The sequence below is a fragment of the Cucurbita maxima genome, unplaced genomic scaffold (genome assembly GCF_002738345.1).
Source record: "Cucurbita maxima cultivar Rimu unplaced genomic scaffold, Cmax_1.0 Cma_Scf00123, whole genome shotgun sequence".
NCBI lineage: Eukaryota > Viridiplantae > Streptophyta > Magnoliopsida > Cucurbitales > Cucurbitaceae > Cucurbita > Cucurbita maxima.
The window spans coordinates 155,806-171,859 of NW_019272139.1; the positions used below are offsets into that span (position 1 = coordinate 155,806).

Consider the following 16,054-nt stretch of genomic DNA (forward strand, 5'->3'; position numbering starts at 1 on the left):
CTCTAAAGACAAAGCCGGGTAATGAATTTGGGCCTAGCACGATTTCCTACCTACGTGGGCCTCGTAAATGGGCTTATATTTGGGTCGAAATTCTACGTCTCATATTTAACAGGCCCACGTTAAAATCTGAAGAATATATATATATATATATATATATATATTTTATTTCTTAGCGGGAACAACTAGTAGATGAGACACTAATTATCATTATAAAAGTCGATAGTTCGATTCTTATCTGGTAGTTATTAAACTATCAGATTGATTAAATTATAAGTATGGTCTGTAAATTTTTTAGTGAAAGCCAATGTCTCGGAAGTCCCGGGAACTCTTACTAACTAAAACAAGAGGTGAGTTTTTGCCGACTCTCAAAAATTTGCAATTTTAGATAAGCAAAAAAAATATATTTAATATATTAAATAATTTTTTTTTTAATATATGATAGTGTTATTAGACATAAAATTATGAAATTTAACGGAATTATTAATTTAAAAAATTAATTAGGTTAAAAATTTTAAATATATTTTGGAATATACTTTAATTATAAATAATAATAATAATACATTTTAAACAACGGACCTTTCTTCCGCCTTCAATCAATTTTTCCTCCGTCCGAAAAGTGACGGCTCCATTAAACTGAAAATGGAATTCCCCTGCAGTAGCAACCGTGCCGGAGCGTCGACGGAGCTCTCCGTCTGTTCTTCACCTTCTTCGTCGTATTCGTTCTCCGTATCGGAGTTCGATCAGCCATTTACTGAACAGCAACTCCAGGCGATCGAGGCCATTGAAGCTGAATATCAGGCCACCACCGCCAAAAGACGACGAGAAAATGAGGTCTTGTGTGTTTCTCCCAACTCCGGCCGTCGATTGCCTCGCTCCATTTCGTCTCTCCAGTCTCCACATTCTTCTCCATTATCGCCCTGTCGAGGTATTTTCGAACTATCTTTTGAGGATTTAGGGCTTTTTTTATTCTTCTCCATTATCGCCCTGTCGAGGTATTTTCGAACTATCTTTTGAGGATTTAGGGCTTTTTTTTGAGATGGATTGAAATTATGAGTGCGTTTTTTACTGTTTTCGTTTGCAGTTACCTCGATGATGAGATTTCCTGCCTTGAAATTTGGTGGCCGAATTGTTTATAGTAGAACTGCTAGTGAGGTAGATAGAGCGTCCAGGGAGCTAGCAAAGAAAATCAACTCCATGAGGAAAGGAATGGATCAAATTACTATCGGATTCGATATCGAGTGGAAACCCACGTTTAGAAGAGGTCAGTCACTCATTTGAATTCATTGAAGCAAACTTAAGAATGATCATACTCACGCACCACAAACATAAAATAAACAAAAAGACACAAAGATTTATGGGGTGAAAATGCATGAAAATGTTCATTTCGCCGTTGATTAAACTCTATTATGCTCAATCAAATTTGATTAAACATGTTGCTAACAGTTAAGTTAGTAGGTGAACTCTCTCAAGCATACATTGAATCTGTTGAAGTTTCAGAATCTTAGGAGGGTTTGTTAATTGCTATATCAGTTCATGTTCTGTAATGATTAGCTCACACTACCCATTGTTAGCAGATGGTTAAATGAATTAAGAAATCAGTCTTTCAGAGAGAGAGAAGGGGCAAGTTCTTGAAAGGGCAGAAAATGTTTCTTTCGCGGTCTTGCTTGTGTGAGATCCCACATTGGTTAGGGAGTAGAACGAAATATTCTTTATAAGAGTGTGAAAGCCTTTTCCTAGCAGACACGTTTTAAAAATCTTGAGAGGAACCTCGAAAGGGAAAACCCAAAGAGGACAACATTTGCTAGTGGTAGGCTTGGGCCGTTACAAATGGTATCAGAGCCAGACACCAGGTGATGTGCCAGCGAGGAGGCTGAGCTCCGAAGGGGGTGGACACGAGGCGGTGTGCCAACAAGGATGCTGGGTCCCAAATGGGGTGGATTGTGAAATCCCACATTGGTTGGGGAGGAGAACGAAACATTCTTTATAAGGGTGTGGAGACCTCTCCCTAGCAGAGCGTTTTAAAAACCTTGAGGGGAAGCCCAGAAGAGAAAGTCCAAAGAAGAAAATATTTGCTAGCGGTGATCTTGGACCGTTACAATGGTAACAGAGTCACCAGAAAGAGTCACCAGCAAGGAGGCTGATTCCCTGTTTACTTTGTTCGCGGATTCCCTGAAATATGTTGATCAAAACACTAATTTTTACTGTTTTTGACTCATTTGAGATGAATTCATCTTGCAGGTGTTCCACCCGGGAAGGCAGCAGTCATGCAACTGTGCTTGGACCATTCACAGTGCCATGTGATGCATATCATTCATTCAGGAATACCCCGAAGTTTGCAGGCTCTTCTTGAAGATAACACACTCAGTAAGGTTTGAAGCATCACTATGACTGGTTTTGGAATTGAATTTTCCTGATCTGTTTATAAAATAACCTATTTCAATCAATCATGCTGAAAATCTTCAGGCTGGAGTTGGCATTGTTAATGATGCTATGAAAGTTTTTAAAGATTATAACGTGTCTATCAGAGCAGTCGACGAGATCTCGAATCTAGCTAATCAAAAGCTTGCTGCTGGAGTTCCCAAAAAATGGAGCCTTGGATCTTTAACTGAGGCGCTCATATCCAAAGAGGTTGATATATTCTCTCTTTATATTCCATTACCGTTAGTTTTGAGTGAATGTTCATAGAGATCGTGACCTCAAGCAATTTGTAGATCAAAATCTGATACCGTTAGTTTTGAGTGAATGTTCATAGAGATCGTGACCTCAAGCAATTTGTAGATCAAAATCTGATTGTGAGATCTCACATCAGTTGGAGGGGGGACAAAACATTCATTATAAGCGTGTGAAAACTTCTTCCTAATAGACGTGTTTTAAAAGCATGAGGTTGACGGTGATATGTAATAGGCCAAAGCGGACAATATCTACTAGCGTTTGGCTTAGGCTGTTACAAATGTTATCAGAGTTAGACACCGAGTGGTGTACCAGTGAGGACACTAGCCCCCAAAGGGGTGGATTGTGAGATTCCACATCGGTTGGAGAGGAGAACGAAACATTCTTTATAAGGGTGTAGAAACCTCTTCCTAATAAACTCGTTTTAAAACCGTGAGGCTGACGGTGATATGCAACAATATTACTAGCGGTGGGCTTGGGCTTTTACCCTCGTCTCTACTCAAATTTATTGAACTTTGTAGCTTCCAAAACCCAGCAAGATCAGACTTGGAAACTGGGAGGTCGCTATGTTATCTAAGGAGCAACTGCATTCCAAAACCCAGCAAGATCAGACTTGGAAACTGGGAGGTCGCTATGTTATCTAAGGAGCAACTGCATTATGCTGCCACAGACGCCTTTGCTTCTTGGTACTTACATGAGGTATATTATCAAGTCTTAGCTTTCCTTTTCATGTAGTAATTGATTTTAAGATCTCTTCAAAACGATCTCAAGCATGTTTGAAAATAGTTTTAGAAATAGTAATTTTGGTGAAATTGATTTGTTGCCGAGCTCATTCTGAGTGTCACAATCCAAGGAGTGGTTGTGCTCCCAAGTAAGTCATCGAGGATGACGACGACTAGTTTAAGTGGTGCACCATCTCCTTTGGTCGCATCATAGCGCTCGTCTAGCCCTCGCGTGGCCGGATGAGCGCCACTTGAGGGTAACCACTTCTCTCGTCGCAACGTGAGGGTCACAACCTACTCTCCTCATAGTTAGGTTGTGACACTGAATGAAATAATGCACACAAACGACGGCATTAGAGTGGCTGGATGTTGATTCAGCCCACCGAGTAGGGTTTCACACAATATCCTTGCTTTCGAATCATTAAAGACGTGTTTAAGAGTGTTTTTGAACAAATCTCAACCTCGAACTATACTCAGCAGATCTTAAAGGGATTTCCAGATCCTCAAAAAGCAGCAGATTCAGAGGGAGATGAGGAACCAATATGTGTGATGCCACAATGACATCCAATGGTTGCATTAAGATCGAAGCTCAACACTCAGCTAAGTTATCCAATTTATCTAATTAATTCTATTGTTGAAATTGTTTCTTATCTTAAGAAACTCTAAATTAATCTTATTGTTGATTTACTCTATTATGTATATGGTGTGGACTTCGAAATGTTAGACAAGTCGATGAAAATTTAACATCCTGAATAATATTAAGGGTAATGTTGGAAATTCTTATTGAAACAATCTTGGTTCGATAAATTAGAACAAAAACTTTAAAATCTTAGCTTTTTTTTATGCATTTCTTTTCGAGTATTTGTGCGCGGGTCCTCTATCTTCCTCCATGGTAGTGACCACGAAAACCATTCAAAAGAACCTACAAGGACAAAAAAAAAAAAAATAATAATAATAAAATTAAAGATAAAATAGATTATAATTTTGAAAAATTAGACTTTTTTTTTTCTCTCTGTCTCCTTATAATTTAGTTTTCAAAATTAATCCATATATTAAAGATTAAAGAAAGTAATAACAAGAAATATAATCTGTAAATTTTATATAAATTTGATTTTTTAAATATCTAAAAAAAGTAATTTTGTAAAGAAATAGAATTATTATTCTACATAAAGAAATGGATTTACGTGAAGTTTATAATTTTATATATTTAGTAACCAATTAAACTAGACGTCAATTATTTAATTTTAAACATTTTATCAATTTTCTGACCTAATTAATGATTAGAATCTATTAATTTTGAATTTTTTAAATAAAAAAATATTATCAAATTCTACATTTAATAACTTTAACAATTTTTTCTTTTAAATATAACTTAACGACTTTTGGCAATTGCCATACAATTTCTTATTCTTTGTTTGTTTGTTTGTTTTAATGAAAAAAAGGTAGAATTTTTTTTTATAATCATTTTAATTTTTTGTTCATTAAAAGCAGAAGTTAAATTATGTTGAATCAATTATTAGGGGTAAAGTTGTAGGATTTACATTAATTAATAAATTAAAACTAATTGGTTGGTTCCCATTTAATGCAGCAAAAGCCATATTCAATTTGTAATAGTTAATTTTGATGAATTTGTAATAGAAATTAATAAATTAAAATTAATTAGTTGGTTGGTTCCTTAATTATTGATGAATTTCCATTTACTTTGATGCATTAATGCGTCAACAACCATATAAAATGCTTTTTATTTTATTATTTTTAATTACATTCATTAATTTAAAAGAATGCACCATTTTGAATTTAATGATTTAGAGTAATTTTATAATTTATTTTATCAATTGTTGATTGAGTCACATCAAATTAATTGAATAATTAATATAGGGACCAATTCTATCTACTTATAAATGCGTACTAAATGAAATAGACATTAATAATTAAAGTATGAAGTTTGGACTATAACTCAATTTAAAGATAATTAATTGATAAAATCAATGAATTTTTTTTAGTGTTTTGTGGTAGATCTAAATAATCTTTCTACATTTTTAGTCGGTAAACAAAATTTATACAATTATGAGTCGGTAACACATAATTTAAACTCATATTCTCAATGTATTGAATTCACGTACAATTTTGTCAAGACATTCAAATCAACTACTAACGTACAATCTTGTTAAGACATTTAAATCTTAATAGGTCATTTGTAGGTCATTTGGTGGTCGCTTATTTCAAGCATTGGTTACTTAAAATTTGATTTTTTTTTTTTTTTTTTTTTTTTTTTTTTTTTTTTTTTTTTTTTTTTTTTTTTTTTTTTTTTTTTTTTTTTTTTTTTTTNAATATGATATTTTAAAATTTAAGGAAAAAAAAAATAATAAAAAAGGAGAAGGAACTAGAGATTGAAGAACTCTTAGGGTATAAATTAAACAAAGAAAGTGATAAGAGAAGGACCGAAATAATTATTTTTTGTGTTAAGGGTACCAATGTTCCTTACCAATGATTAGATATATTTTGGAACATCGTAGTAACAATGATTGTTCAAAATTTATCTTATTTACTATTTTTTCTAGAATATTTATTATATATCTATAAATAATGTTAAAAAGATAATAACATATAAATCCATCCTGCACTCCCTCCTTCCCACCTTTTTTTTTCCCTTCTTGTTCATTTTATTCTCAACTCTAGCTGGTCTTTTAAAAAAATCAATCTAAAAGAGGTCAGATTTGGTAGGATTGTGAACTATAACTGACCTCCTCCTAAATTTGAAACCAATCTGAGAAACGATTTCAAATTTCAGGAGTTTGAAAGAAAGGGATTATAAAGAGCCTTATATAGAAAGTGGGCTGATTCTGTTACAGTCGAGACAATAATAGGTCAAAAGAGGATATTGGGAAATTTTGTATTCAAAGGATACAGTGATGGTGCAGATTATTTATGGCCTTGTGTGGCAACTTTTCAATCAATCGTTTTAGAGCAGATTTCACAAACAGGAAAGGGGAAGAATTGGAAGTATGAGAACAACTAAAAACAAATTTATTATTATTCTCAAATGGGTCGTTTTCTATTTACTTAAGGCTGCTCAAGTATGAACCTATAATTTCAATCAAACCTGTTCATTCATTTGTTGGCGCATTCGAGCTCCCCACGACAAATTGTGTTTCGAATCCTTATCCATGCTTCTTCTCTTCAATTCTGAGATCTGAGCTTTCCAACAACTCTTCCATGCACTTTTATCCGGAACTCCCTGGATCAAGTCAAATTGAAAGATTGAATTATGACATTCAAATGGAAGTTCAAAAATGGCAGGTCCTAGGTGGGATTTCTGGCGGGGAAAGATTTCTGGGAGACGTTGACAAAGTAATTTCAGACTTTCTAGAAACAGAATCAAATGAAGAAGGAAAGAAATTCCATATTTGAAGAAAGTTGTCGAGAAAACAGTAGATTAGCCAATTGCAATCGATCTCTTAGTCTTAATTACAAAACAAAGAATTGAATAGCCAATTGAATACCCTTGCTCCAATAGGAACGGTACCGCTCTCCACCATTCCTTCAGCAGCTTTTATCAGATAGAGTCAGAAAACTACCAAAGAAAGAAACAAAGAACCAGAAGCGGACGATTCCTTTCCTCACACCAAAAATCCAGAACCAAAGGAGCATCTAACAAGAAAATATCCTTCACTCATACCAATTAAACATGAAACACCTCAAAAACAAGGGCAAACACAAAATCAAGACAGAAGATTTCAAAATCCATCAACAATCAAACGCAATTTTCCCTAAAATACTGAAATACAAACGAGAATCGATAGACAAATTGAACCAATACCTCATCGACATCATATCGTCTCCTAGCAGAGAACGCGACTTGAAGGCCTCCAACCATATCTCTGTCATACAACGCTCTCCTTCTCGGATCCGACAATGTCTCGTACGCCTCCTGAACACGAATGAACCTCTTCGTATACTCCTCTGCCCGGCCCGGCGGCGACACATCCGGATGGTACTTCCGAGCGAGTTGCTTGTAGGCGCGCTTAATTTCAGCCAAGGATCCAGACTCGGAAATGCCTAGCAAATCGTAGAAGGATCCATCGGCGGCCTCGAAAGAGGCGATTCCTCCGTTGAACGAGGCCTTGGCTCTAATAGAAAGAGACGGCAAGCGAGTCGAATTGCACGGCGGAGTATTGGGGAAGAAAACCCGAGATTTCTGGCCGGAAATTTGCCGCCGGCCGGTAATACTAGGGCTCGAAGGGATTAAGATGCGGTAATCGCCTCCAGAGTAGGTAAAATCGGAGCACTGCATTTCTCTGTTTTTTCTCCGTCTCTCTCCCGCTTTGTCTTCTGGTATTTATAGGAGGACGTCAAGCTGAGTCTAGAATAAATAAAATATTCATTTTTTATTCTTATTTTCTATTTTTTTTAAATATGTATTTTATAATTTTATTCCTATATTCTCCCTTTTTAATTTCAAAGTTTTCATTTTATTTTATATTTAAAAATAAATAAATAAAACACTCTTCCTATTTTGTTTTCAAGCGATAATTACTTTCTTTTATTTTATATAATATTTGAAAATTAAGCACGTGGACTTCTTTATTTTGCTATCTATTTTTATATATTTTTAAAAATTAAATTCCAATTTTGAAAATAAATTAATAATTATTATTTTACTTTAGAAAATTAAGCAAAATTTTCACTATGGACTTTTTTGTTTTGTTACCTATTTATATTTGCTAAATTTTGGAAATAAAATAATAATAATAATATTCTTTTAAATTTTATTTCATATTAAACTAATTTTTTATTTAAAGAATTAAACACAAAGTATTTATTTGTTTGTTTCTATTTTCTTTATCTATTTTTATATATTTTTTAAAAATTAGGCGAAATTTAAAAAATTAAATAATAATAAAATTTTATTCTATCTTATTATATATTTTTTTAGATTTATGATCATTTAAAAAGCCATTTTTTAGGTTTTTTCTATTTTTAAATTGCTTTATATGGAAAGTTGTGCACAAGTGAAATGGTTTAAACTAAGAACACGTCTAAGTTAAATAATCAAAATATCGAGGACTAAAATGAAAATAAAAAAAGATTTAGGACTCGTTGAGTAATAAAATTAATAGTTAAAATGAGAATTTTAGTTGATAAACGCTGATTATGGTACCCATTTAGTTATAAAAATAGTAGTCGGGGACTAAATTATAAAAAAGTATTATAAATAATATAATATGAAATAGAGTTTAAAATATATTTTTAACTTTCTTTCATATAAAAAAGTATTATAAATAATATAATATGAAATAGAGTTTAAAATATATTTTTAACTTTCTTTCAGGGCTCAGCGTCCTTGCAACTACACTACCTCATGTCTGGTTCTAATATCATTTGTAACAGCTGAAGCCCACTGTTAACAAATATTGTCTGTTTTGGCTCGTTACTATCGCCGTCAGTCTCACAGCTCTAAAATGCGTCTAGTGAAGAGAAGTTTCCATACCCATATAAGAAATGTTTGAAAATCCCTCTCCAACTCTTGTGAATTCTCGCAATCCACCATTTTGGTGGCCTAACGTCCTTACTAGCACATTGCCCAGTATCTAATTCTAATATCATTTGAACAGTCAAAGCTCATCATTTACATGTTACGTATCATCATCAGCCTCACAGTTTTAAAACGTTTTATAAAGAGGATTTTTACACTCTTATAAGAAATGCTTCGTTACTCTCCAACAATTTGACACTGATCTAATTTTTCCACGGAATTAATATTATAGTTTTAAAATTTTATAAAAAAAAAATATATATATATATGTATATTATGATTATTGCATCAAAATTTGGTCGAATCAAAATTTGGTCGATACAACTGCTTACGATCTCAAGTTGGCAAATAGAAGAAATTATATTGTATGACAAGCCTTTGTGCGCAAAGGGGCAAGTGCATAATTAATTTATTATTTATAAAAATAATAATTTTATTTTCAAAAGTAAATAATAATTATTAAAAAATTCGATAAGATTCAAGAAATCGTTAAAGGGAAACATAAGAAAAAGTATGCATTTGATTGTAATATTCAAAAAATAAATAATTTTTTTTTGTTATTTTTAAATTAATTCATTAAATTTTTACTTTAAAAATTTTCTCCAAATATATCAAATTAATAATAATAATTTTAATGTAATAAAAAAAATAATATCTATATATTTCTAGAAGAGAGAATAATTAATAAAAAAATTATATTTTTAAAACTTAATATTAATTTTAATTTTAACTAAAAGCATATCAATAATTAGAATAAGACGAAAATCAAGATATGGAGATTGATGATATTATAATCCTTCAAATTGATTTAATAAAATTATATATATATATTTTATTTGAATAATTTCGACCCTAATTAATATTTTTTCTAATAAATATGCTTGAATTAATAAATAATTTAAATTATATATTTTTGTATTTAATGACTACTTAGTGCTTGTGGTGTTTTTTTATTTTTTAATTAATAATTATAAAAAAAACACGTAAATGCTAAAATAGAGTTATCACAACACACATCGAAAATTATAAATTATATTAAACGAAAAATAAAAATAGAAATTATAAATTATATTAAACGAAAAATAAAAATAGGGAGTCACACGTAGAGATTTATTCCCCTCCAAACATTTTCTAGAATTAAAAATTGTTGGAATCTTCATATAAAAATAAAAGTGATAAATTTTAATATGGTGAAATTTAGAATATATTCATCTTTAAAATGAATTTAAAATTAAAATTTTGAAAATTTGAAATTTAATATCTATAATTTAAAATATTAAAATTAATTTCTAGACATAATCTTAAATTTCAAAATTTTGAAAATTAGAAAAAATAATAATTTTTTCCAATTATAATTTAACTTTTAAAATATTATTTTTTAGAATAATTTTTTAATTATGGGTCATTTTGATAAACACAAAATTAAACGTTCAAATACTTTTTTAAATGTGAATTCAATTCTATCAATTTTGACCTTCCATCAATCTTTGCGGGATAGTAAAAAAATAAAAAAATAAAAAAATAAAGTTAGTCTTGAAATTAGAGACGTCCACGAGTACGTGGTGAGGATGAAGATTCTTCCTTCGACTCTTGTTTTAATTCCCACCATGAAATTCTCCATTTTATTTTTGTGAATATTAGATTTCACGGGAGGAAAATTTTTTTTCATGAACATATATATTATCTCTTTCTCCGGTTTCAATTTCCATAAAATTCTCCATTTATTTTTATTTATTTTTTTAAATGTCAGATTACATGGGAGGAAGAAAATTTCTCGAACACACACAAATACATACATATATATACACATACATACATATATACATATATATATATATATATATATATATATATATATATATATATATTATTTCCTTCCCCTATTTCAGTTTTTATAGCGAAATTCTCTATTTATTTTTGTGAATATTAAATTTCATGGGATTAATAAATTTTTTTAACACGTCATTATAATAAAATAAATAAAATAATATAATATTCAACCTAATTTTTAAAATTTTAAATTTAATATTATATTTTTTATAATAAATAATATATATTTTTCCATAATTTTGGTATACGCGAATATATTTATATAAAATGTAAGGCGGGTGAAAATTTATAAGGCCCATTGGAAAGTAATTTCTACTAAAAATTTAATTTAAAAAACATGTTTAAAAATAGCTTAAATTTTTTAATAAAAACTAATTAAATGTTAAATTTTGATTGGCTGGAGATCAGATTGGCTTACAAGCTACAATGGGCCTTAATGTAACAGATCATAGCTTTGTATTGTCGTTTTCGTCTTCTACTCGCGCTATTTTGCTTGTTGTCTGGAGCGTCAACTCGATCACAATCCTCACGAGTTGTTTCTCTTTCGGCTCAGTGATTCTCATCCTATTATCATCGAGACGAATTTCTCAATCCTTCTCAACAAATTCGAAGAAAGAAGTTGAAATTCGTCATTTCTGAAGCTCTAGGGTGATTTTGGAGCTTTTCACCAAATGCATCTTCAAGCTCAAACTCTCACGAATCAGTTCGCGCCTTCTGTCGCTCCATTAAAATCAACCTCGAAATCTCGATTCGCTTATCCAAACGGATGCCGATTTCGTAGATTTTCGTTTCGGGCTTTGAAATGTTCTGTTTCGGCGATTTCTGAGTTGGCTCCGACGGAACTGCGGAATGTGAAGCCGTTCCCGGCTGAGGTTTCGAGGACAATTATGGAGTTGTCTTCTGTTGGAACGCTTTCTTCTTTGAGCCATGAGGGATGGCCTCTCGGCGTTGGCGTTCGATTCGCTGTTGACCAAGACGGTACGCCTCTTTTGAGCTTGAACGAATCTATGCGGGAGTTCTCCATCGACAGGAGGTCCAGCCTCCATGTTCAGGTTCTTCATTTTATTGAGATACTAACGATAATGTTCATTTTTATGGATATATACGTCGTATGTACAGGCTCCAAGTGGAATTATGTGAAAATGAAGATGAAATCTCTGAATCGATTCAAGTTTATTTTGTTTCTGTTTGAATTCATGAATTGAAAGTTGTTTATAGATATTAAAGAAATATAGAGATTTCTGTCACTAATTTACACGTTTCTGATGTAAACTTGCTTATGTTTGCCATTCTTCTTTTGAGCAGTTGGAACAATGTGGATTGCGGACTCCGCAGTGTACAATTCAAGGAAGTCTTGATAAACCAGACAACAAAATGAATTTGAAGGTACAATTATCCGCAGTCCCTGGATTTTTGGATACATATTCCTTTTAGCATTGTTTTAGGAATTAATCTGTTGCCACCGGGCTGAATTCTGGCTTAGCTAGCTAGAACTGTGGTCATTGTTTGCAAGTTACAGTGGAAGAATTATTTCGTTCCTCATTTGATAAGATTGCTCTAAGCTATTAATCCTCATAAATGATTGTGTTTTACTATTAACGATAATTTATACTTATGATGGGAACAATACTATTTCTAATGTAAAGTGGCTATTGCTTTGAAGAATTTTTTTATGCATGAGTTGGTTCAGTGTTTAAAGAGAAATCTGAAAATTTGATGCCTTTCTAAATCAGGGTTGAGTGCAAGGTTGAATTTCTCTGGATTTCATATTTCGAAACCTTTGATGGAAAATCGATGGAACTAGAACTATGGAATCCAATTACAGGAATGCATTTGTAGAAGGAACTTTTGTTTTTCAAAAGGAGGTTGTTTAACTCAATGTTTAGCTATTTTTTTTTTCCAGTTTACCAATTTAGTTTCTATCCTTCTTTTGAATAGATGTCATTGAAGTTGAAACTAATAGTGGAAAGAAAAAGGAGAAATTTTCTTTGGTAGGGAAGTAAGGAAAGGTCGATCATTTAGTCAGTTCGAACACTGTTTCAAGAAGCCTCTACAAAATGGAGGATAGGAAACAGGCAATCTAGAGAAATAATGGCTACTTTCTACGTTGCTTTGGAGATATCCAAGAGATAGCAACGTGTTGAGGAATAAAGTGGTTACTGACATTTATGGTAAGGAAGAAGTGGTGGTTCACAAAACTAAGGAAATTTGGTTTTTCTGGAAGCCTTTGGTGGGACTTGAAGGTTACATGGACATATTTTTTACTTCCCAGTAATAGAGTTGGGAAATGATGAAAGGACTTTGTCTTGAGATTACATTTGGGTAGGAAAATCACTTGCCATCTTGTAGCTTCCTCAGTGTTTCAAGGTGCCCGCCCTAAAAATGCTTATGCTCGGGACCAGCGGACCAGCGGGAAGTTAATATCAAATTGTGGAGAGTTCTAGTAAGAAGGTAACTAATAGATGAGGAAAAAGAGGGGGAGAGGTTTTGTACAAAGTCTGCATAATGTACAGCCGGGTTGTTTGGAGGACAAAAGGATTGTGAGATCCCATTTCGGTTGGAGAGGAGAACAAAACATTCTTTATAAGGCCGTGGAAACCTCTCCCTAGTAGACGCGTTTTAAAACCTTGAGGGGAAGCCCGAAAGGAAAAGCCCAAAGAAGACAATATTTGCTAACTGTGGGCTTGAGCGGTTACAAATGGTATTAGAGCCAGACATTGGATGATGTGTCAGCGAGGAGGCTGAGCCCCGAAGGAGGGTGGATTGTAATATCCCACATCAGTTGGGAGGAGAACGAAACATTTTTTATAAGGGTTTGACAACCTCTACCTAGCAGACCCGTTTTAAAACCTTAAAGGGAAGCCCGGAAGGGAAATCCCAAAAAGAGCAACATCTGCTAGCGGTTAGTCTAAGCTGTTATAAAAGGAATTGAGGATTGCTTCCTTTAGGATCATTTAGTAAAATCACTGGGGAGCTTTCTAGATTTCTTTTTTCTACCAAGTGCCAAAATTTATCAAGTCATTTAGGAAACACTATGCTCAAAGAAGTTAAAATTTCTGGTATGGACTGTATAAAGTCATGTTGGAGTTATATTGCAGATGAATTGCAAAAGAAATGCCATTTCGTGGCTCTGAAAGGAGTTGGGTATGGACTATAAAGTCTTGTTCTTTTAGTGTCTGTTCCTCTGGCTCCATAATGGCGTGGGGGTGCACAAACCCAAAGTGCCATCTTCACTCAATCCTCCATCCCTCTTCTGACAACAAGATGTTGCAAGTTTTTCATGTTTTGTTTTGTTTTCGTTCTTGTACCTATGATTTAGTAGCTTTTGGATTGTTATACTAGCTATTGTTCTATAACTGTTCAACATCGTTCTTGTGAGATCCCACATCGGTTGGAGAGAGGAACGAAGCATTCCTTGTAAGGGTGTAGAAACCTCTCCTTAGAAGACATGTTTTAAAAGCCTTGAAGGTAAGCCCAAAGAGGACAATATCTTCTACCGGTGGGCTTGGACTGTTTCTAATGGTATCAGAGCCAGACACTGGACGGTGTGTTAGCAAGGACACTGGCCCTCAAGGGAGTGGATTGTGAGATCCCACGTCGGTTGGAGAGGTAAATGAAGCATTTCTTATAAGGGTGTGAAAACCTCTCTCTAGTAGACGTGTTTTAAAACCTTGAGGGGAGGCCTGAAAGGGAAAACCCAAAGAGAACAATATCTGCTAGCGGTGTGCTTGGACGGTTATAGTTCTATACTCGTAAGATTGGATCAACTCTTTATTAACTGTGATGCCATGTTTTTCAGCGGCTTCATACTACATGGAAAAAGAGATTTGGAGAAGACATTAATGAAGACCTTCTGTATATTGTTAGTGTGGAGAGAGTACTTCAGATAGATGACTTTGGGGAGGTACAAACGTCGTTTTCTGCACTTGTTGCTTTTACGCAGCGTGCCTAATCCGGGACCAGTTTTAATGCACTAGAACATAGAGATGTTTGTTCGAATAATAATCTAATACTTCATACTGTTTCAGGTTGGGGTTTTGGTAAACTCTTCAGATTATAAAACTGCAAGCCCAGATCCTCTTCGAAATTTTGCAGAAAGGCTAGTGAACGAGATAAACACGAACAATGCCGAAGATGTTAATCGCTTTTGCAACATATATGCCGATTTGAACTTTGAGGTTTGCTACGGTCGTCTTCGGGTTCTTATTTGATTCTAAACTCACCAGGAGATCTAGTTTTATTCATATTGCTTGTAGATAGCGTTATTCATATTGAAATTTATAAGCACACTTAAATTCTATGGGCAGATGGTTCTTGCAGGCTAATCAATCTTCTTTTAACTCGTCGTCCGGATCCCGTTATCACTTAATAATCCCAAAATCCCTTTCTAGATAGAATTCTCACGGTTCTCCATTTTTCTTGGCAGTTTACAGAAGCAAAGCTGATATGGATTGATCGGTTAGGCTTCGACCTGCGCGTATTCTCTCCTCAAAATGGGACGTTTGAATTCCGAATTCCATTTCCGAGAGAAGTTACAGATGAGAAGGGTGCAAAGTCGACGTTTAACGGCCTGTCCCAACAGGCTTGGGAGGTGGAAAGGAATTTCCAAGCTCTGAATTTTGAGAAGGTGAAGCAATTCAAGATGGTAAGACCATTGCATAGTTTAGAGTAGCTAGCTATGATGTGCTTTCTTTTTGCTCTCTTTAAAGCTTGTGCTCTTTATGAAAGAACTGAGTGTTGCTTAATGTGTGAGTATGAGAAGTTGAGTTATGTTTTTGACCAAATTGTTGTAGGGTAGAACTGAGTGAATAGCTTGTTTCGATCGAGTTGCTAAAATGGATGTCTATTAAACTCTGTAAACTATTAACTTCAAATTTGTGTTTAAGACACTATGACCACTCATAGGAGTCGGTGTGTTGGTCGTCGGTGGTGGTAGATAATATTGAAAACTTGTGGTTCGATGGTTAAAGGTGGTAGGCGACAATGGTCGTTAGGAGTGAGGTGGTGGTGGATGACAACAAAATTTGGCTATCATCAACAATAATCTACCGGATGTCAATGGAGTGTGGTGGTGGAATATGAGAGAGTGAAGGTGAGGATATTTCGGTCATTTTCATATATCAAAATTGAGAATATTAAACTTTTGAAAAACAATTTTATTTTTTTTATGAAATTTTAATTCATTAATATTTTAAATATTATCTGGATGGGTTGGATGGATCCGATATCCATAAACTATGCTCGGTTTGACAATTATATTTTATTTATTAAATTGTGTTTGAATTTATATTATTTC

At 33.4% G+C, this 16,054-nt stretch overlaps 3 protein-coding genes across 3 annotated transcripts; 2 read left to right on the forward strand and 1 right to left on the reverse strand.

Annotated features, from left to right (window-relative positions):
* The first annotated feature begins 570 nt into the window (after nt 1-570).
* LOC111473470 (Werner Syndrome-like exonuclease) lies at nt 571-4,181 on the forward strand. Its single transcript, XM_023118968.1, has 7 exons — nt 571-925; nt 1,082-1,261; nt 2,239-2,369; nt 2,464-2,628; nt 3,192-3,230; nt 3,298-3,369; nt 3,873-4,181. Exons 1-7 carry the CDS (start codon nt 640-642, stop codon nt 3,951-3,953), a joined length of 954 nt encoding a protein of 317 aa, XP_022974736.1. The 5' UTR covers nt 571-639; the 3' UTR covers nt 3,954-4,181.
* A 2,075-nt stretch (nt 4,182-6,256) lies between these two features.
* Nucleotides 6,257-7,721, reverse strand: LOC111473471 (chaperone protein dnaJ 20, chloroplastic-like). Its single transcript, XM_023118969.1, has 2 exons — nt 7,213-7,721; nt 6,257-6,630 (listed from the first exon to the last, which is right to left on the reverse strand). The coding sequence occupies exons 1-2, from the start codon at nt 7,684-7,686 to the stop codon at nt 6,490-6,492; spliced, it is 615 nt and encodes a 204-aa protein (XP_022974737.1). The 5' UTR covers nt 7,687-7,721; the 3' UTR covers nt 6,257-6,489.
* Nucleotides 7,722-11,262: 3,541 nt separating this feature from the next.
* On the forward strand, nt 11,263-15,594 carry LOC111473469 (glutamyl-tRNA reductase-binding protein, chloroplastic). The gene is made up of 5 exons (XM_023118967.1): nt 11,263-11,810; nt 12,064-12,144; nt 14,558-14,662; nt 14,787-14,936; nt 15,185-15,594. The coding sequence occupies exons 1-5, from the start codon at nt 11,430-11,432 to the stop codon at nt 15,428-15,430; spliced, it is 963 nt and encodes a 320-aa protein (XP_022974735.1). The 5' UTR covers nt 11,263-11,429; the 3' UTR covers nt 15,431-15,594.
* Nucleotides 15,595-16,054: the final 460 nt, after the last annotated feature.

Coding starts and splice junctions, on each gene's coding strand:
- LOC111473469 (XM_023118967.1), top strand. CDS start 11,430: ATGCATCTTCAAGCTCAAACTCTCACGAATCAGTTCGCGCCTTCTGTC. Junction 11,811..12,063: donor GGTCCAGCCTCCATGTTCAG/GTTCTTCATTTT, acceptor TCTTTTGAGCAG/TTGGAACAATGTGGATTGCG. Junction 12,145..14,557: donor ACAACAAAATGAATTTGAAG/GTACAATTATCC, acceptor CATGTTTTTCAG/CGGCTTCATACTACATGGAA.
- LOC111473470 (XM_023118968.1), top strand. CDS start 640: ATGGAATTCCCCTGCAGTAGCAACCGTGCCGGAGCGTCGACGGAGCTC. Junction 1,262..2,238: donor GAAACCCACGTTTAGAAGAG/GTCAGTCACTCA, acceptor TTCATCTTGCAG/GTGTTCCACCCGGGAAGGCA. Junction 3,370..3,872: donor CTTCTTGGTACTTACATGAG/GTATATTATCAA, acceptor TATACTCAGCAG/ATCTTAAAGGGATTTCCAGA.
- LOC111473471 (XM_023118969.1), bottom strand. CDS start 7,686: ATGCAGTGCTCCGATTTTACCTACTCTGGAGGCGATTACCGCATCTTA. Junction 6,631..7,212: donor GACGATATGATGTCGATGAG/GTATTGGTTCAA, acceptor GACTTGATCCAG/GGAGTTCCGGATAAAAGTGC.